Source organism: Bombus bifarius, unplaced genomic scaffold (assembly GCF_011952205.1).
Source record: "Bombus bifarius isolate JDL3187 unplaced genomic scaffold, Bbif_JDL3187 scf7180000008240, whole genome shotgun sequence".
NCBI classification, from domain to species: domain Eukaryota; kingdom Metazoa; phylum Arthropoda; class Insecta; order Hymenoptera; family Apidae; genus Bombus; species Bombus bifarius.
Window position 1 is genome coordinate 107,905 of NW_022884534.1, and position 22,862 is coordinate 130,766.

Below are 22,862 nucleotides of genomic sequence, written 5' to 3' on the forward strand. Positions count from 1 at the left end.
AACTTTCAAACGTATGAACTCGAGAATATTAAACAAAAGTCAAACGTCATTTATTCTGTAACACGCTTTATTCAAGCCGCCTTACGTTACATACAGCAGTAAATAAAATCGCAATGTCGAAACTTGCGATACCGCGTTAAGTTAAAAATTACGCTATGCCTACTCCTAGTCGATAGACAGTCGCTTAACAATTATCCCTCTATACGTTATCACTTTGTCGTCTTAGTTTACATATCACATTATATATGTACTATTAATATCATACAGTAGAACTCCATTTATTCGAACGAACTTTTAGTTAGTATCCGATTTGCATCAATTTCTTTTACCAATTATATCCATCTATCTGAATGAGAAATTCTACATTTGTCCAACATTTTCACATAAATGTCATCCTACTGCTCTTAACATCAAAATGAAGCTTAAAAACTCTCGAACTCAGAAATTCGATTAACGAAGTCATCGCGCGTAATCTAACCTACGTTACACGTCCGCTTCTTTGTCCGTTTCTTTGTCTCCTGAGATCAACGAAGACGAAATACGTGTACCTAATTCGAGTCGAGATTTATGAATGACACCAATAAATGCACAGTATGGATACCGACCGATCACGATCGATGAAAGGATGCGATCGAAGGTAATTGCTATCGAAGAATGCAGATCCTTATGGAAATTTATATTTTTATGAACGTGACTAAACTAACCAATGTAAAACTTTGGTTCATGCTTGCAAAAATGTTTGCAAAAATTATTTCTACGCTAGCTTATTTTCCGACGAGGCATTTTTTTCAATAGGTTTTACGTTTCATTTGCATATTACCAAATTTTCGTAATTATACGAATGTACTATTAAATGATATGGAATTTGTTACATTTGGATCTAATCAACTGGTACGTATAAAAGTGGTCTAATAAATACTTTTATAGTCTCTATCAACATCGTACCAAGTATTATACTATTTTGAATATCTATATATTTTTTATCCATATATGTTTTTTATTTGTTTTGTATATTTTTGCATATTACGCGGATTCTGTTCAATTTTATACTTCGAAATTTCCTGCGCATACATAAAAATTCGCAGTCTAGTAATTACCATTCGTATTCGCGGGATTCGAGGTGAAATTCGAAGGGGAGGAAATATATTCTCATGCCTTCCGCGGTGAAAACTGGCGCGATTTATCGGAACAAGGGATCGAGTCGAGACGTTTTTCTATGCATAAACAGGATTGGAGAATGGACGAAGAGAAGAAGAAAGGAGAGGAAAGAGGAAAATTGTGAGAAGGAGTAGAAAAAAGATAAAAGAACGTCGGTATCCACGAGTCTGGCTTTAACCCTACCGCTTTTCAATCTGTCAGCTCGTCTTCGTTGACAAATTTCGTTCCAAATTTCAAGCAGGATCGAGGACAACGGATTCCTTTGGCGAATATTTACCCTATTGCTTCCGTCACGGTGAAGCTTTCTCGAGGAGGTGACTTGGGCGATTTTTACGATCTACGATTTATTTTGTGATTTTCCCTCTTGATATCGCGTCGTTGTTTGTGACATTCAACGCTTTGCCAATCGTACAGCGAAGTATAAGTACGTTCAACGATATGCTGCGGTTGTAAATTGTATGTATTAAAAATTATGTTACTGTTGACTAATTCTGTAACGATCGATGGCGGTTTCCTATTTCGCGTAAAATTGTTTAAAATACCGTGTGGATAATCAAAATATTCTATCACGTTAGCAGAATATGTTATATCATATTAACGCAATTTTACAACTTCACTATGTTGTTGGACCTACTATAATCGTTATTAACGAGGGCATTATTTCTGGTTTTAATACATCATATTGTGTATACCGTATTGTTCCCGTGAAAGTTTGATATATAAGGTGAGAATATTCCAATATTGGTGTTCCGCCTAAATTTCTTATAAAAACCATGTTAGACGATTAATTTACAGATTATTTGCCGCGCAAATATTCGAATTCTTCGAGCCGTAAAGACCCCAATTGGCAAAGCGTTAATCACCACGCGACCATTCGAGGTCTCGATAGAATAACGAGATGTAAAGCTGAATCTCCACAATTTTAATCGTCACACTTATCGAATTTATGGTAGAAATTACAGGTGCATGCATCGAAGTCTCATTTCTCATCTTCTTAAAGCGAAAAACGCTTACGAAAATAAAAAGTAAAGGAAACTTTTGTCGGAATTCTGGCGAATTCAACTCAATATCGTTCAAAGTCGTTTCGTTTTACGATTCCTCGATCATTCGCGATTTCTTAATCCTTTATCGAAGAACCAGAGAACATTGTTGCCGATTGATAACGTTAATATTGTTCTTCGAAAAATAAGTTCCTACTTGACAGTTTGATCGTGCACAGTTCCGTAGTCTACTTGGAATTATCATAATCTCTTCTTACCTCTACGTTCTTCCCTCAATGTATCGTTTTAACCTAGTCTTTCGATCGAAACGTTTTCTTATGCATACTACTGTCTTCTAAACGACGACAATTCCACGCGATTTCGATACTTCATTCTCGACGCTGTTTCTGGCGACACGGTTTTCTGCCATGTCGATTTCCAGCTATCGGTCCTACCATAAAAATCGTTATTTACAGATGCAACGTTAGATTCTTTACTGTAACTTGGAATTACTATGTTCGAAACGTCTTCGCTAGTATTAATTTCGTCGTCGATAACATTTAAGTTTTTAAACTGCTTCTTTTGGCTTTTAGAAGCAGCAAACTGGTTCGTCATCGAACTCAAATTTTCTCCATTATGCCTTAATTTTTGTACGATCGTTTGACCGGCAATTCCACGAGTTTCTGTTCCGTCGGTAATTTCCTGCGCCGAAGCTGATATCATTATCTCTCTCTTTCTTCTGAATGCTCCGAAAATCTTCTTCGTGATTGGAAAATCGTGAACAATTCCACTATTATCCCTGGTCGTCCGCGCGTTAGAGATCAATTCTTGGAATTTCTTGGAATTGTCATAATTCAAAATTTCATTCGCAGGTTCCTCCATCGTCTCGCGTTCGTATACTAGCTTATCGTTCGAAATTGCCGGAATTGCTGGAGTTTCCGGAATTGCGTGTAGTCTTTGATCAGCAGCATTGACCTTCGAATGATCGTGGAATTCTTTAGACAATAATTTCATTGAGTTTATTTTGTCATGGAATTGCAGGATTGGAGGATTGTCTACACTTGCAAAAGACGACGTCTGTGACGTGTTCTCGAGTGTTCTTCGTGGCTGAACGATCGATTCGGTGGAATTAGCATTGCTGGGAATGAACGTGTTCGGTGACGACCCGTTTGTATGGCTTATATTGGCCGCAATTGCGATTGGTGTCGTTGCCTTCGTCGTGGCCGCGGTCATCAGCCCTTCCATACGATCCTGAATCGATTCCAAGAAAGCTTCCTTGAAAACGCGTTTTTCCTGAAAATGATCAATTTCACGATTAACGTGAGAAGAAGAACAAGTATCGTAGGTAAGAAAATCAAAGAAAATCAGAGAATATAATTAACATTTGTGAAGTAAGGGAAGAGTAAATGGAATTTTTTTCTAGGAAACTGAAGGAAAACGACGAAGCAAATATCAAGATTTTGCAAATGAGAAAAAGTTGAAGAAAATTTCAAAATCTTTAGAGAGAAGCTTGCAAGGAAAAATTCATTTAAAATTCTGCCGAGAAACGTAATGGTATCGTGGTAAACTTGCGTTACGAAATAGGAAAGGATATTACTTCACGAATAGCCACGCCTGATTACTTACGTTTCGTGTTTTAGACGAAACATGATTCCGCAACCGCGTCATCATGCTCAGCCATCGAGAATAATTGAATTTCGGAAACACGAACGGTGGCTTTGTCACTCCTTTCACGGTGAAGGGACGGAATTTCTGTACATCTACGATTCTGTCCAGGGAAATTCCCTCGCAGGAAGGCATTGAAAAGGGTATCCTGTTTAACGATTCGATAATTGCGTCATCATAATGTAATTCTAACATATTAATTCCGTCAACACTGTTGGATGAATAATAACATGCAACATAGTATTATATATATGCGATACCTATATTATTATACATTTAACGATATTGATGGAATTCTAACATGACAATGTTAATGGAATCTGAATTTTAATTGTTGTATCTCTATAGAATTGGAAAGAATTATTTATACCTCGTGCATCCTTGAGTCACTTATGTTTTATAATACTATTAAATTATATGATAAATTTATAATATTATATTGTATATAATATATACGATGCACGAAATATACACAATCTTTCCTGACTTTATAAACATACAAAAACTAAAATACAGATTCCATTAATATTATTAAACAAATAACGATGCGTGGTGTAAGAGTGCTGTTCAATTCAATGAAAAAGATAAGAAACTAGAAATCGAAATCCATCGACATTTTTGAGTTAGATTTCAATAAATATTGTTAAATAAATGAATAGTATAAGCGACTCAATGACACGTAACGGGTTTTTTAATTCGATGGTAGTAAGTGAGATTAAAGTCCAAAAGGGCGGAATAAAAATATTATATTCTTCTGTTGCTGAATATCTTATCGATAAAAGATTGGAAGTAGGGAAGTAAAAATTTTACCTAGGTGGTAAACAGCCCTCGATAGTATAAACTACGACGTCCATCGTGGATGGAATATCGACGTTTCTTCTCGAGCGTTGCGTTGTATCTTTGTTGAAAGAATTTCGACTACTCGTCGGATCCTCGGTCGAATTTAGCATCCTAAAAAATGAAGACTAATTTTTAATATCGCTATATTTTACGTTATCAAAGTTAAGGATGAACGATTAACAATAAGAAGTGGTTTTACAATTTCGAAATACTTGATAACAATACAAGCAGGCTTCCAACGTGATACTGAAGATCAGATTATTTCTTGCATATTAATATTTACCATCTATGACAGTGATTTCATATTTTGAGATTTATTTTCTCGCGATACCTTTTTCTCAATATTTTTTTAATTAATCTCTTTTAGATACATGTATTTACATATGGAGATTTTTCTGAACTTTTTAACTAATATTCTTTATTTATTTCCTCCTTTTATTTTCTTTGTTTAAGGAGAAAATTCCCATTTGGATGGAATCATGATCGATGCTTTGAAATTTATACAAACACCACTTTATGATCCTCCAGCGAGGCCGCGCCAGCTAATGGTTTAATACTATTCCATCTATCAGTGTCAAAATCCTGATATTCCATTCAAAAATTAATATAAAAATTCTGATATTGAAGTAACTCACCATTTAACGTCGCAAGCTGGTAGATCGGGATCAACGAACAGGCATTCGTAGATTGTGGAGGATGTAGATCGCTGTTCGAGGGTTAAAGCGTCGGGCAGACTGTTTCTCTTGAAGGAATTTCCGTTTGTGCCGCGTAGCGAAAGGGATTGACTCGTCGAGTGCATCAGGATGTGGAGCACAAAGACTGCCGCGAAATTGTTCCTCATTGTTCCCATTGTCCGTGAAAAAGTCTCCTCGCGTCTGCGGAAAGTTCTGCAACGTCGGTGATTACTCTTAATAACGTTAAGATATTGCTGCCAAGGAATTTTCGTCGTCCACCGTACGACCACCTTGTTAACTCTATTTGTCTATGGTTTAGAAAATAAGAAGTCGTTTATCTTGCTATAAAACTTGAAAGATACGCAATCCTTTCTGTCTGCTTCTTTCAACTATTGTATTTTTTTACTCTCCTCACTGTGTATCTTTATTTTATTACGCTATCGTTAGTCTACAGATTTTTATGCAAATTCTCATCTTTGAGAATATAATCAAAAAAAGTAGAATCTCGATAGAAAATTGAGTTACCTACCTATATATAATACTTAATATACTTCATGTTTCTCGATATTACGTGCACTCTGTGCAATTTTGCAATTTTACATCTCCTGTAAATGCAGAAAGATCTGCATCTCTATCGCGTATTAGCACAGCGGTAAAATAAAGTTATAGAATCAAATGTTAATACCATAAAATAGCGCGTAGCTCGTAAGTAAATTCTTTGCTCAAAAATATCAATCACGCTGAAGTACAGCCAGTCTCTCTGAGTAAAGAAAACACGCGACAAGATTAAAAGGTATACATTTCGCAGCCGTTTGAATCATGGCTGTGGATAACGACAACCACTTGGTAATCTTTTCGAGATCAAAGAGGCCCGAAGATTCGAAAGGACCTCGTTACGAAAAGATTGCGAACCCGTGAAAATTCCCTCATAAATCGTAACACCGAGGGGAAGGACGACGAAGCTCAGGGTCAAACGTGAACCAACAAATTCTAAGAAATCGCCGGATATCGCGCAACTTCCACTAGAAATATCGCAGAACGTCTACCAAGCATTCAGCCATCTCTGTAGAGGAAAACAGACCAAGAAGCTACAATATTCTCGATAAAGTGACTCGTAAATAATTTTCATAATTCGAAAGAGAAGATTGCAGCTTGAATCTTAGTACTAAATAATGTTAATAAATTTTCTTGTGCGTATAGAGAGCTGTGAATCATAGTAGTACACATTAGTCCACTACTGTTTCTCATGAAATTGTATTCTGTTTGTTATCGTAAACAATCCATTACATTCTCTCGAGTCGTGGAAATGCGTCGCGACAAAGGACGAAGTCGTAACTTAATTAATTATGAAACTAAAGGTAACCGGTACTTTTACGAATTAATGTACGCGATTAAATCCAAATCTTTAGTTACTTTGTCATATTGTGCAAAAGGAGGAAAAAATGTCCTCTCTCCTCTCCTCTAAAAATGTTCGTTTCGAAGGTGTATGGTGCTATCTAAAAAACCACGTCCGTAACTCAGAAACTACAGGACATAAAAATATCAAAACGCATCCCCATACGTCCAGCCCTCTGCAATACAATAAATTTCATTTGAAATATTTCTTCGTGAAATCGATAGATATCAAGTTATTTCGGATGATCATTCATTCTTACTGACTCACTCCGTATCATTGTCAGAGATAATATTTTCCAACGAATAAGTTACATCAATTACGTTATATTTTGCGTAATCGTAATTATTCTCGTCTTATATTCAGCAAGCACGAGTCCGATGAAATTTTACGATACCCATCGGCGATACTTAACGCGCATACGCAAAACGGTTGAATAACAATTTTCGGGGTCGAGGGCGGTTTGTCTTTCTCAATGTGACGCCGCCAACCGATTGAATTTAACCCGTTCAATGTTTCAAGGGGGTCATCATTACTCGCCGATGGAAACGGCATTTGCCTCGGCACCCATTTTCCTACGATCTATCTGCGCTGTACCACTTTGACCAGCGATAACAGCCGAATTATCATTGTTAACCAGCTATTAGCGGGTCTGGTGTCGTTGCATTAGCGTATCGTCTAGCCCGCATTTATTCAAGCGCTCGTTTCGTCGACCGCGATCTCTCACGCCTGTTTAATTGTCGGAATTAATAAAGCATCGAGGCCACTGCGTTTCTATCTGTTATACGCGATAAATAATCGGAACGTTCGCGCGGTTAAAAATCGACAGAACGGATATGACGCGAAACTAATTGACGTTGATCGCCCACTTCTTTCCTATCGTTAAACCATTCCTTCGCTATTTGGAACGATGTAACGCGATTGTAACGTTTCAAGAATTTCCGCACGACGATGGAATTTATTGCTGTTACTTGTTGGTGCCTCGTCGTTTAAAGTCGCATTTCCTCATATATTATTAATAGACTGGGATATTTATGTATTTATGGAAACCTGTAAAAAGGCAAACATAATACAAGATATTCTAAAGTACAAAATATTGAAATAGTAGTACTCATTATAATATTTAATACGTGGAAAATATCTCTGTCGAGTTTCTATTTATTTCTTTAGCAGAGTTTATAGAGGCATAATTTGCACGGATATCTCATCTAGACATTAGAAATTACTTTTTGTTAAATAACGCACACGTATGTTTTCTATCTTTGCTCTAGGCTCTTAGTAGCTTGAGTCTGCTGGAAAAGTATTGCTTTAGATAATCATTGTATTTTTTTTTTTTTTTTTTTTTTAGATTGCAATTGATTTTAAGACTGTAACAGTTGCAGATGCAGTTAATCTGTTGAATATACGATACATTAAAAATTATAGTGGTGTAACTTCTTTTAATAAATCATCCCTTTAGTTTCACGACTAACCAAGTTATAATTTTATTAATTCTGTCTCGCAATGCATTTTCATGACTTGAACAAGCATGATGAATTTTCTTTTTTTTTCTTCTTTTAAGTAAATGCAGAACGATATTCTATGAAAACTAGCAATTACACTTCTAGAAAAGGCATCGATGAATAGATATGTTTCATGAATAGATATCCTATTCATTATCGTAATTTACATCCACCTCGTGATTATATGAAACGACAGATAACCGCACAAGTAACCATAAAACCATAGAAGCGTAACGAATGACAAGATTTATATTCGCTTTATAATCCGTTATATTGACTTTATAATCCTGTGTTACTCTATTTAAATGCATATTAGTACATATACAGGGTGTCGATAAAATTCTCTATTTAATGGCTTAGGCTCAAATATACCCTTTGTTCTTCAATTTGTATTTACTTCCCTCCGACTATAGATACGTATACTTGTACTATGTGCACTTTCTATAATGCAATTTCAAATTTTTTAATCACTGTTCAAATCATCTGTCGTAATAATTATCAAATATCATCTTTAAATTTTAATCATCAAATTATCAATAGACTATGGATTTTTATGCATTTATAAAAAAAATTGAAAGTGAAAATTTACACAAATTGCACGTAATACGAAAAAATATATAAAATGTGTCCAAAGCGTAGAGTTGTCTTAACGCTTGGTAGGAAAAACAATTTCCCACGGAGTGTGTACTTTTTTAATTGTACTCTGAAAAATACAAATTTGCATGAGAACTCGCAGTCTTCTGGTCATTGATGGCATCTCCGCGATTTTTTCCAGGTTCTTTCTGCTTCGAGCAAAAAGCAGAAGCGACGCGAGCTTCGTTACGGCGGGTTCTCCCGACACGAACTCGAGCGTAGCAATCGAAAACCGGGATTGTTCCGCTCAGTTTGCTGGTAAACAGAATCATTATGTCATCTACGACTGGTTAGCGTGATAACGACACCATCAGCATGTTCCTTCGTTCACGTGTCAGTCTCTCTCTTCTCACGTGTAAATGATTTTCATGACCGTGCCGGTTAATAGGATTCGTCGATGTCGGTCAACTATTTCCGCCACGTGAAAATCGTGTCTTTCCACGCCATAAATCGTTCTGCGTTTCTTCTCGCTGATCCTCCAGGGAACACAGAATCGTTCTGTGAAATATAGAAGCCGCGAACCGAATCGAGTGATCGATACGTTTCTGTTAAAGATCATCTGGTTGCTTTCGCGAAATTCATCGTGTAGAGAGTACAAGAATCGAGTAATTCTTCTGGATCTCCGATCTACGTTCTCGTTTGCTCGAATTGTTGCTCGTCATCGCTTGATTAACGCTCACAACTACGCACGATTAAAATACGAAAGTTGTGTGAAAGCAATGGAAGTAAATAAATAGTTCAAGGCAAGATTTTTATCCATATATCATGTAAAGAATCGTTCAAAATCTGCGAAATGCGCCCTTGTAAATCTATGAAATTACCATGAAAAACAAATGTTGCTCGTCTTGATCATTCTACTGGTTCTAGCGTTAAAGCGTTATTAGGTTAAAGCGCTAAGTTTATAACAAATCCTCAGATCGTTTTCTACTCTCGGAGGAAAGAATACTACGGGAACGATGAAAATTTGCCGCAGACAAGAAATATAATGTCGCAATGAAACCATTCGTTGAGACGATAAAGATTACCGTTTTATATATATATATATATTTCTCTATTTTTTCTCTATTATTTCTCCATATTTCCAGGGAAGAGCTCTTTAATTAAAAGTGAGTAGAGTGGAAGACAGGAAGAGTCGATGCTTCTAATTTTTAATAGAACGCGTTCGTAGAAACGGCTGCGTTCTATGGACGCCGCCACATCACGTAGAATTAATTCTCCACTTGGCTAGATCCATCTATGAGTCTGCCTACGAGCCGTATCTCTTGATCGACTATGCGAATGATTATTTGCGAACGAGTCAAAGATCAAAGCCAGAAGCGATTAACAGCTGGGATTCTTCGACCACGACCCATGCTCTCGTGAAATTCGAACGATTTACAAATCTCTGTTCCCTGTCTTCTCCTCTCTGTCTTTCTTCCTCTTTTTTTTCTTCTATGTTACTCTTGTATTATAAACTATGAAGTATAAACCGATGGATTTAACTGGATTACGAACTATGAAACAAAACGATAGGAGATCAAACTACGAGGTCGCCGACGAATTAGAAAAATCGGAGAACGCGAGAACGACCTGCCATTGTATCTGACGGGGATATTCCTCGAATAACAAGATCGTGTTTACGCGCGATCCGCGCGCGACGAACTCAAGGAGGAAGCGTCGTCGCGACCATGATAAAAAGGAGACTCCGTATTTTAAAATAGGAGTACACGAGTTTAGATACTTATTGTATACGGCTGGTCGTTATCGACGCTCACAGAAACACGGAGTGGCAGCATGAATCGTGGCGGCACCGATCGTTGATCCACGAATCCCACACTTCGCAAGCCAATAAGACAAATTTAGAATTAGACGTACATAGATCTGAACGAATTTCTTGGTAATTTTATCGATGGCACACTTGTAGGCGGTGTCGATAGGCGACTATTTCAGGCTTCGAACGTACGTTTTACAATTTCATCTGGTCTATCGCAATGCATATTTGAAGAAGGAAATACGAATAAAAAGCGAGATTAGAACGAGTGGTAATCTTAAAGAGAGACGCGATCACACATTTTGACATACTTATTGATAGCATAAACGAAGGTCGATAAACGTTTCATAATACGACCCCGTGTATCGTAATATATTTTTCAAAATTTGTAACAAATCAACTCATGGAACAGAGTAATTTGTTCGTTTCGCAGATGAACATTAATCTTCTACTTGTGCAATGAAACCGAGACAGAAAACGAAGATTATCAGTTTCGTATACAGATTAACTCTATCCTTCTTTCCAACCAACCTACAATAGCGATTCCAAACGTTTGATCTGTAGTGTATCTCCATTAAGAGAGCAAATAGTTCGCATCAAACGATTCATCGAATCGTGTCAACGGTTCTCTTTATCCATTCTCTTCAACCAGAGAACAATACTATATTACGCGGTGGCTGGTATTTCCCTTTAAATCGAAATCCCTCGGATCTCGTCAGATGTTTAGTCAGACTGTTTGCAAGGAATCGTCATCGTTTAATCGCGTCCATTCTACACATCGTCTACGATGGTATGTCAAACTTGTTGTGAACGCCAACGTGCACCTGATTTCGAAGCGTTTAGTACCACGTTGCATCCCTCTGTGCCTGGCCTCCGTGCCACAGATTGCCGCACGTCACCTTACATCATTGCCACCGTGTTCGTCGTAATAATGCCATTACACTACGATACCAGCCGTCCTCGGTTAGACGATCGATTATTCTAATTGCGTTAATAACCGTGGACAACCGTTTATTGGCAGACATGGCCAATGCTAGCCGGAAACAGCCGTCCACTGCTGCGAATCCGCGTGATTTCGGATCCGATCCTCTTGTGATTAATCGTTTTTAGGGTATCGGAGGATGGATGGAACGTTCGATGAGAGGATACTGATCGATTGCTCGCATTCTTTCGTTTTTGTTTTTCTTCCTTTTTTTTTTTTCTTTCGTGGTTCTACGGTCCAGTTTATTTATTGGATCTAACGACGCGAACAGCTTTTTTGTTGTTTTTAATTTAAGAGCAGAGAGAAGACGTATCATGGGAATAGGTTTACGGTGGATTTTATCGCGGATTCGATTCTACGAGTAAAGTTTTTCGGTAATCTTAGATTTAAGAGGAGAAAAAGAAACTGCTACGGATGTAGGTCTATGGTTAATTTTATTTTGGGTTTAATGAAGCGAGTAACTTTTTAGGAGTTTTTTGTGCAACGAGAGAGAAAGGGGGAAGATAATGAAGAAATACAGATAGAAGAATAGTTTGTTAACTATCGAAGAAAATGGTTGCAATTGAAGAAAATGTTTGAGAGAATAAGATGGATGGTTTGAAATAGAATACGCTATCTTTGTAAGTAGAGCGATAAACAGAGTTGCACAATTTTTTTAATTTTCGACTAATCAGATGATTAGTTATCCTGTATAAAAAAGAACTATTAAAGTAGAAGAACGATTGAAATAAACAACTTTTTTCTGATAGGAATAAAATGTTAAGATAAGCGCTAAAATAGCTATGTATAAAAATCACTTGAAAAATCTCACTACTATCATCGCATCGACATTAGCGTGGTATCGATACTCTTGGTAGTATCAAGCACCAAATAATAGACGCAGAGAAAATTCCACCTTTTGCGAATAAACTGAAGCATTTTCCCCCAAAATCGTGAGTCATCGAGAAAGATCTAATTTGTCGTTTTATCGCGGTAGGTCGGTTTCTCGTTGTGCGGTTGCACGCCTCGCTAATTGTTTATACTCGAATGGTCGTCCGATATAAATTGCATCGCGTCGAGACGTATTTTTAATGGTTCGTGGGCGCGCGTATAAATAGTATACCGTGCCGATAACCCGTTCTTTCTTTCTCTATCTCACTCTCTTCCTCTCGTTCCTCCATTTGCCACGATCGAACGTTTCTGCTCGCGTTCTGATCGCACTGCCGTGACCCTAGTATTTACTACTCTCTCGTTGCTACTATTGCGTTTACTACAGATCTTGTTGGTATTACCGGGTTACTTCTTAACCCGCCACCAAACCAATTTTTCTTCCAACCACGAACGTACTAATAAAATAATACAAATTACGACACTCTTACGTTTGGAGAAAGTAAGAAGCTGAGCATAATTTGAAAAGTAACGATAGATAATGTTACAGATTATAGTAGACTGTAATCGCAATTTGAAAAAAAATCGCTCGAGTTTCATTGTTTTCGTTGAAACTTACACTGGCTGCAATACTCTTAATTTCTCTTAAAAGAGCGCGGTAAATATAATTTAAAAAATGGAATATTTAGATCTTTGTTTCAGCAATAAACCTGATGATATCATAGCACGACCTATGATACACTGTTTTCTGGTTTTTGCTTGTTAAGGAAGCGATATTTGACGAAGAGTATTTTTGTGAGTTTTGTTGCGAAGGCTATTAATGTTACATATTCATATTGGTGCTGATTATGAAGAGTATTTAATCAATTAGCTGTTGAGATCTCTTTGAAAAATGTGTAGCTAAAACGTGTGGCAAAAGGCAAGCGATGACAAGTATACTCGTCAAGCACGGAGTATGCCTGGCTGTTATAATGCTGTTAAAATTAAACTGTAACAAAATGACTGTTTTAGTTTTTCATTTTATTATTCACAGGGCTCGTCATAGCGCAAAATATTGCAATTTCTTCATAAAGAGTATACTCGTTAAAAACAGAGCTAACAGGTCAGAGAAGGCTATTTGCATTCTACATAGAGTGCAACTTTTTGTTCTTTCATGGTTAAAGGAATAATATTTTATATGACAGGTAAGGAAATATCTTATAATATTTATATCGGCGAAGTAATTGGCAAACAATGTCAGAGCAATGAGCATCGAGTTACACAAAATGCTACTTAGGTTTAAAGATTTCATCGTCACTTTCTAATTACAATATTCTTCTCCTACTATTTCCGTACAGAAATTTCCTTCGCTGTCTTCGTGTCCAAAATCGACCTCATAAATATCTACACATATTTTGAACACCCTATACACTTCCTTTAACAATACTATCGAACCACCAAAGAAAATAATCTTAGAGTGAAATTTTCTATACTACCAAGTAATGCACGAATCTTTCGTGATCTACATTAAACGATCCAAGACCTCATCCTTATTACACAAGGAATCGTCGACCTAGTTCTTAACTGTTCTAAGTGCATTTTTTAAAAACGTAGAATTAACCAACCCACATATGTCTCGTTGTTACAAAGATTACAAATTCTCGATAATAGAATGAAAATTCTACTCGGAAAGCATGAAATATTCAACAAGTATTCTTCATACAGTCCTAACTCCACACAATGCTATTATACCTCGCAAACTTTAAACTCAGTTCTCTCGGTTTACAAACTAGCGTAGTAAAGTAGAATAGTTAAAAATTAGAGCAACGAAATGTTACACGCGTCACTCCTTCCTCTGATTGGAAACAATTGGAATATATTATCGATTGCCCTAAGAGCAAAACACCGGCTACACACATAGCACGATATCTGAGAATCTCAGCGAAGGTTCTTAGTCGTCTTGTAAAGGAATATTCTATCGCCGTGAAAACAACTCGCTACTACGTCTAATGTCTTTCTATTTCTTTCCACTAATACTGATATCAATGATGGAATACGAAAGAGGCGGCGACGACAGAACAAAACAGAGAATAAATTGCTAGCTGATTGAACGCGAAAGCCGGGGCAAGCGTTGAAAGAAATTTTCAAATTGCCACTGGTCTCACGCTGAATGAAAAGTAAATTGGATCAGCGTTCCTCCGAGGGCCGCGGCGGCCGTCACTTAATAGAAATGCAGCATGGAGGAGGTTAAGGAACACCAACTTTTCCACGAGTTCTTATCGAGCACATTTTTAATCGGACCTCGTGTACGGCATTCTGTGCCGAGCTTGTCAGTTTGGGGTCAGAAAAATATTCCCAGCGTCTCGGTAAGGTTACCGAGCGTCGCGAGTGGATTTTTCTTTCTTCCCTTACGCTACTTTCAGTCCCCTGAGTCGCCGCCGCTTCCTCCGTCATTTCTTCCCGTGATTTGCATTTTCTATATGTACCAGTGTGTTTGCGAATTCTTACGATTTTAGTGGATTTTTGATTTAGTGAATGATTTTAATTTTTTTTTTTTTTTTTGGTAAATGACGTTCATTAAGCGTTTTTAATAAAATGGTATTAGAGTTATTTCTTGAAAGATCGGGGAGTGAAATAGGAAACCTTTTTGGCGTTTTCTGTAGTAATAGAAATGGTGTTAGAAATATTCCTCGAAAAATCGTAGAGTGAAGTAATAAATTTGCCTGGTTTCTTCCATTTTTTTAACAATAGAAATAGTAGAAATGGAAATAATATTAGAAATATGCTTTGAAAAATTGGCTGTAAAAAGCGATATTAAAATGTTTTTGGGGTGGAATACAAAGTATCGGATGATTCGAATCAGTCAGACAGATCGCAATTTCAATAGCCAAAACAATAGGTAAAACCTTGCAAACCCAACTTTCATCGTTTTGATTGTAAATCAATGGAAATACACAAAGTCTTCTTACCCGAAAGTCGCTCAAGCAGAGAAGAACCCTCCAGAATGAGTGTCGCGATTAATTAACTCACTGCACATCGACGTTCTTCCGCGTCTCGCGTACGTGTCGATGTCCACGTTCGAAACAGAAACGATCACTAACCGATCACTCAACAGTTCCACGAAAACACGGTATCTCGACGTTCGTACGATCACGACACGTATAACTCCAAATAATACTAGCTTATGGTAAACGTGAAGCAATTGAATGATAGCCAAGAGCAGAAGCAGAATTTGATATTTCCAATGGTTTTTAATATCAAATTCAAGAAAAAGTGATATTAAATATTAAATATAAAATTTAATATTAAATACAAGAGAGATTAATATTAAACATTAGATATTATAAATTTAATATTAAATAGGAGACAAATTAGTGTTGAATACAAGGAACTGGTTACTACTATAATCCCAAATTAGACGAGTTTGACGGAATACTCGAAGGATAAGTTTGATATTAGATTATTTAATATTAAATACAAGGAATAAATATGGTTATCGCGATTCTGAGTGGACGAGCAACTAATTATAGGGAACGTAGGGAGTGGAAGGATGGGAAAAACACGTCGCAGGAATCGAAGAGATTCGAGAGGAAACGTCGAACGTCCACGCTGACGTCGAGCGTACTACTACGCGGTTCCACTCACGATATGCCAGTCGAAAGAGATTAGAACAGCTGGTTCCAGGTCCCTACCACGAGTTTCCCCTAACTGCATCATGTCATTCGCGATACCATCGAAAATGGTGAATCATTGTGATCTTTTCATTCGATCGGTCGGACCGATCGCTCTATCGATAGAGAGGATAATTTTCTCTGAGCTTAAAAGTAATTTACTCCTCTTCCCTGCTGGGAGATTCCTATTTTCTGTGTTCAGAGAGACTCTGAACACAGATTTTTACTTTTCTTGTAAGACCAGGGGATTCGAATGTTTATTTGTAAATCATTAAATTTACTAATTCGAAGATAGTGGATCGTACAACGTGATAGGATTATTGCTGATCGTTTCAGAATTTTTTCAGATTTTTTGGAAGGCTGGAATAGTGGAAAAAAAGGTGGGGTTTGGTCTAGATTATTAATCTTATTTTTGAATCTGTATTTTCAAAGTAATAATTAAAATGTAGATATATGATAATACGATGATACAAAGTATATATTATTTTTCATGATTATCAAAGCTATGTATAGTGAAGTATTAAAACACGATAAAATTGATTTCGACGTATTAATCGGCGTATATGCATTTTAATTATTACGTTATTTATTACTTTATTAATTAAGTGCGTTATTCGATGTGCACGAATGCACCAAGCTTATTATTACTACAAAAGGTGCAAAATTATATATTTCATATGAGAAGTATCAATTTTGTAACTTTTCGATGTTAATTAAATATTTTTTATTTCCCTTGATTATCGATTTATCATTTCTCTTATACGATTACTTCTCAACAGAGAAAGTCGCAGAAAATGGCTTAGCTTGTTACAATTATTTCTGGATAAACGCGGTGAAAATTAATATCTGGATCGGTAAATTCGTAAAAGTATAAGTCTCGATTAGAATTAATAATTTCTATCGATAATATGTAACACGATAAGTCAATAATGTTTCAGTCATAAACCGAATGCTTGTCGTCGTGATGTCAGTGAAATTAAAAATCCTCCGCTAACGTAATCGTTTGTATATTAATTTCTTTAATAGTTACTCAGACTCGGAGTTATAAATACGCTGAATATATAAAAATTCGATAAACGCACGTAGTAAGGAAATTGCAGTCGGTTTCAGCGTACAGTAAAAGCCAATGAAACGAAACTTTCGTGTCGACACGATGACGACAAATTTCTGCAATATCGTATCGAAATATTAATAAACAGAAAATAAAAAAGAAAAAAAAACGAGAGTAACAGCGAAAAAATGCGCACACGAGCTGCTTTCTATCGTACTGATGACCTAGAGGTCGATCCAGTCGACCACCATTGATTTTATCTGAGGTCAAGAGACAGTATGAGTGTTTTACCGTAATACTTCTACGTAATCGAAGATCGTCGTTTTTCCAGATAAATAATACACGAGCCAACAACAATCACGTTCGATAGGCAGGTAGGATCAAAACGAACGTGTTTCTTTAGCTTGAAATTAAACGTTGTTCCTACATGAAGAACTTGCATAAATCATATACGCCTTAAGTATCGTTTTATATGGCTCCTAACGTAATCGAGTAAGAATATATCCATTTACAGTCTGTAGTTCTAACTGAAATAGCAATTTGTATCTGATAAAAATAAAAATATATTGTAAAAATGAGAATTTTGTATAGCGAAAACATTTCTATCGTATTTCTTTGATTTGAACTTTTTTTATCGATATGTATGAAATTGTATTTCATAATACAGTCTTTCGATACAACGCGAAAAATACGTATTCTAATTCGTTTAATTTTTGTTTTGTCTAACGACTGTCGGAAGACGTAGATAAAAGACGACAGAGGTTGAGAAATGTCTCCGTACCGAAGAAACACTTATTCGAAACGAGTTGAAAAACTTATACAGACGATGAAATCTAGACGAATAAAAAATCATATCATAGATGATGAAATTTGTATAAAAAATAAATATCTATCTAATATTTAAATTACAGGAGGATAAACATTAATCTATTAATCACAAAAATGGCCATTATCAGATTTCCTTGCGCTGCCGCTGTACAAGAGATCATCTCAACTTAGAAAAACTAATCGAGGAAAATTTAACTCTACGAGCCTCTTTTTATAAATAAACGTGTCTATTTTCAGAAATAAAAATACATTAGAAGTGCCCAATGATCGTGGCAAAATCTCGCGGGATAATCGAAGCTGCTTTCAAGTACTTGGCACGTGATCGGTGAGCAATGCACGTGCAGTCAGCACGTGATCGCCAATGTAAAAGCTCGGTACACGTGCGTCAAACACGCACACATCATTCCAGAAAACGACGAAATTTCGACTAAACTCGGGCAAATTAGCGATGCGTGATCGTAATTAATCAACGCACACAGGACTCGTGAATTATTAGCCGCGTCATTAGCCCTCGTGATCCGGCAGAAATTACACGAACTTCCAACGACTTCTTTTTTTTTCTCCATTAGGGTCACTTTCAGGCTTGAGACATCACAGTTAAAAAATGAACGAAAGCTTTTGTGCGTTGTTTCTGTTGTGATGCAGATCGATATTTTTTTTTTATTAATTTGCAACTGTGTACGATCAAATCTCGAGATGAGTTAGTGAACGCAAATACGATTTCCCCCGTAAGGTAAGATGCACATATACATATTTCCATTGTTCTTATGGAAATAATGGAAGCAAATCTATTTCGGAGACAAAAATCCTGTTTGTTCCGATTGAAGCGATTGTTTGAAGAAGATACGAATGGATTTTGCCGGAGGCTAAGACGAAACTCTTCGAACTCTTCGACGAAAAGCCATTGTTTCGATATGGCGAAGATAGGAGTTTTAAGGTTTGTTCCTGATCGCAAATGTTTTCATTCTTGTTATTAATAATTATCGATGAAAAGTATTTCTACCACTCTATTCTACTTGCTGGTAGATTTAACCAACGAAATTATGTGTTATTGCATAATTTACATATTGTGTTATTGCATATTAAATTATATATATATTATATGAAGTTATATGAAATTATGTGTGATTTTCTTTTAAATTGGCAATTTTGACTTACGTCACTTTTTAAGGAATAATACTTCTATAAGTAAATTCTATATAATAATAATATTATTATTATTATTTATATATAGAGAATCTGAAACAATTCAGAAAACAAATATATCAACGAGGAAGAACGAAGATGGCGAATTAAACGAAGCTCCTAATAAACTGATTAACCTACGAATCAAACTCCTTAGCCCGTTGCTTATTGATATTAATGGTCAGCCTTCAAACACGTGCGCATCGATTGTTCAAATTGTATCGAGATCTATTCGAACTTATCAGGTCATCTATTAGAACACTTGCTCGGAAACTACGTTTAATTAACTCCTCTTCTATAATATCTTTATAATTCGCAACATTAATACCTAGAAAGTTGCTCGTAGAGACACCCATTGATTAATCATCCTCTATTGCATTACCCTTATTCGTCTTAAAACTGGAAACTTTCCAGGGAAACGTTCGCAAACGCGACAAACGAAACGACTTCTTCCTCGTTGCATTACGCCTCTTCCCTTTCTTCTCTCAGCTTTAGAGCTGACTTTTCACCCATAATTATGTTGAGTTATTCTTCTGGAATGGTAGGAAGTTTCTGAACTTGACAATTACTTTCTCGAATGACGAAAAAATGTGTTACTAAGGGAACATTTATAAATAATTCACGACAACCTATATATTAGTTTAATAATAATCTTTCGCCTTGATTGAAAGGGTTGAGGAAAAAAGTACATATTTAACCTACGTAATAACCGGCTATGGTCATCCTCGAATTTTTTACCTTTACGAAATAAGTCAGTAAGCACATGTTTGATAAATAATTGTTGAGCGACAATATACACATAGAAGTAAATTAAGTAAATCAACACAAAATAACAGAACAACATAAATTAGTAGAAAATGTTGTAATAAATATTAAAAATTTATATAATATAGTAAATTTCTGAAAAATCTGTAATTATTATAAATTTAAATAGCACGTCGACTCTTTCCTCTTTGCAGGATGTAATATCGCAATCTTAATTTTATACAAAGCAGCATTTTTGTATCACGCTTGATTAACGACCCCTGGTCAACTTAATGTTTGACTACTGGATATTATCATTATTATTATTATTATTCACAGGTATACAGCCCTTTAGTATACAACTCCGTTACAAATTGTAACATTAAATAATACAAACTTATGGCTGACAATGTTCTATTAATATTGTACTTGAAGAAGGATTGTGAACAGGAAAAATCCTTTACTATTATGCGGTTAAATTGACTACAGATCGTATGGTGAGCTAATTGATGCAACGAACTGCTTGATTTCGTCCGAATAACGCTGACGTATTTAACTGGAGAGGAGACAGCATATCAGGGAACACAATGGTGTCATTTAGATGTACCATATCTCATGAAGCGGAAGTCGTTTACTATAGAAAAATCCTACCGGTTTAACTAACTCGTCTTAAAAAATGACAAATAATCGACGAACCATGCGAGTCTCGACAGGAAATCAAATTTCTCTAAGACAATTTTATATTCGCTGCTCGATGGGAAATCCGTTTTAAAGCGAATCCCGGATTATGAAAGCCGCCGCGGAATACGGCCGCGTTCCCGTAGTCTCCAGTCAATAAATATAATCCAGAAATCGCGTTACCAGCCGGTACGCTAATCCGGATAATTAGTTCAATATCAACCCGAGCCAAATTCACCCCACGCGGGCTAACGTCTCTCGCTTCTTCTCGTACAGAATTCGTATTATCGGTTCGATCCGGTCGCGCCGTTTCCTTGTTACCAGTGACGGTTTTTACGAGATTGGCCACCTACGAGCTTCGAATAAAGTTTCTGCACTCTGCTTTTCTCCGGTTTCGCCCTCATCTTTCCCTTTTGTTGTGTTTTTGCTTCGCATACACGGTGGTCACCTCGTCGTTCGTATGACACTTTTATTCAGCGTTTTGCCTTAACTCTTTCGGCTACAATTCTTGTGCCACTTCTATCTCGCTATTCTGCTACGGCCAACAACACCGTACAGCATAAATATCATAAACTCGAAGTATTGTTAGATGTAAATATTTTTAAACCAGATTTTCTGCCCCATTATTTCACCACTCTGTTGCCTGCGAACAACTGTTCCGTGTACATTTTATACATACGAATGTTTCTAGTTTATTAGAAATGATCTATTTTTTAAAATCCTGTAATAGTAAATAGCTGTTAAATAATTCTTGGGTGAATTACTCTGAAAAGTGATCAGAACATTCTCGACGATCATTCTAACGTTACGTGCATGAAATAAAGCATCTTAGCAGATTTAATAAACAGGAACGAAAGGAACAATAGCGCGTGTATTCTTCGACGGTGATCGTAAATGCGAAAATAGGAAACAGAATGAGAAAGCTGTTCGCTCGAATGCGTTTCTCTATTACTGGCAGCTTTTATGGGATGTTTTGAATAAAGCTTCTCTTTTTGTTAGTCGAGCCGCGTGTTTCTTTATCCTTGTTTCGTTTACCTCCTGTTTCTGCTACCTCTTTCCTTCCTCTTTTCACGCGTTTCTCTCGTTTTCCGCTTTGTACCGCGTCATTTTCCTTTTTTTTCATCCCCTCTCCCTTTCCTCATCCTTCCTCTCACCTTTCATCAATCTCGCTTCCCGAATTCTCTTTCATCGGGTTTTTCTTATTTTCCTTTTATTATAGCGTTACCTTTTCCACATTCCGCCTCTTTTTTCGTCCTCTTTCGTTCCCTTAATCCCCTGTTTTATCCTTTCTCATTCGTACATACGTTAGACTTCTCCGTGCCTCGTCTTCTATTTGGTTCTCGTTCTCTATCAGTGTCTTTTATCCCGTCATCCCTCTAAAACGAACGTTTACGACCCAGTTCTCGCCGTTTATCCCTCTTTTATCTTTTTTCTTCCCCCTCGTCCTTATATCATTTCCTCGCTTTCCAATCCGCTTCATTCTTTCTTTTATCCTCTTTTTTAATCGATCGTATTTTCTTCCTTTCGCTTGCTGTTTTATTGTGTCCTTGTTTCTTTTCTTCTGCCCCGAATCGAATATCTGCCGATCCAATTCCTGCTGTGTTCGTTTCCCCAATTCTTATCCGTCTTTCTTACTTTTCACTCGAAAACAAGACGTTACTCGTCGTTGACTTGCTCCGTAGAAAATTGCACAACTTTAATGTGAAAATTAGCAAACGCTATTTATCAATCGTCGAAGACTAAAAACACGATCTCTTGCTATCCTTAAGATTTACCAAAAGCTTTAACAAAACGAGGGACACCGACCAAAACAGCCAATAACACGTTAGAAGAGAAGGAATTGCAAATAGTTTGGACCGTTCAGGTGTGCCTAACCACCAAAGTCTCCGACACTGCGTCCTTGGCAAAATACCAACGTTCCCCCACAACGTGTACATCCGCTTCAGGTTATCCGGATTATCAAGAAATAGTCGTAACCTGCCCCTTTCTCGAGAGGAGGGATGGATGATACGAAAGGGTAGTTGCATCTCGTTCCGGGCAGCTGCACCAACGACGACCCGGCGTTAATAGCGCAATAATGCTGCACCAGCTAAGCCTTACGGTCTAAAAAGAAACTAAGTCGGCGTCTGGCTTGGCTAGCAGTCAAATGGCACCCGCGCGCGCCACAATTCCTGCGAACTTTATTCCGGTCGAGTCTCTTGATTTCGAGCGGCTTTCCTCGTTCGTGTCGCAACCAAAGGAAGTCTAATCGTTTTTCTACCTGGGACCCACGGTGAGCGTAT

At 36.9% G+C, this 22,862-nt stretch overlaps 1 protein-coding gene across 2 annotated transcripts; it reads right to left on the reverse strand.

The window, feature by feature from the left end:
- Positions 1 to 26: 26 nt before the first annotated feature.
- On the reverse strand, positions 27 to 15,761 carry LOC117211681. Of its 2 annotated transcripts, XM_033455838.1 has the most exons (5): positions 15,393 to 15,761; positions 5,279 to 5,530; positions 4,614 to 4,754; positions 3,765 to 3,951; positions 2,484 to 3,431 (listed from the first exon to the last, which is right to left on the reverse strand). In XM_033455838.1, the coding sequence occupies exons 2-5, from the start codon at positions 5,491 to 5,493 to the stop codon at positions 2,484 to 2,486; spliced, it is 1,491 nt and encodes a 496-aa protein (XP_033311729.1). In that variant the 5' UTR covers positions 5,494 to 5,530; positions 15,393 to 15,761. The 2 variants fall into 2 exon arrangements, with proteins under 2 accessions (XP_033311730.1, XP_033311729.1); XM_033455839.1 differs by lacking the exon at positions 15,393 to 15,761 and having other exon boundaries at positions 27 to 3,431; positions 5,279 to 5,493.
- Positions 15,762 to 22,862: the final 7,101 nt, after the last annotated feature.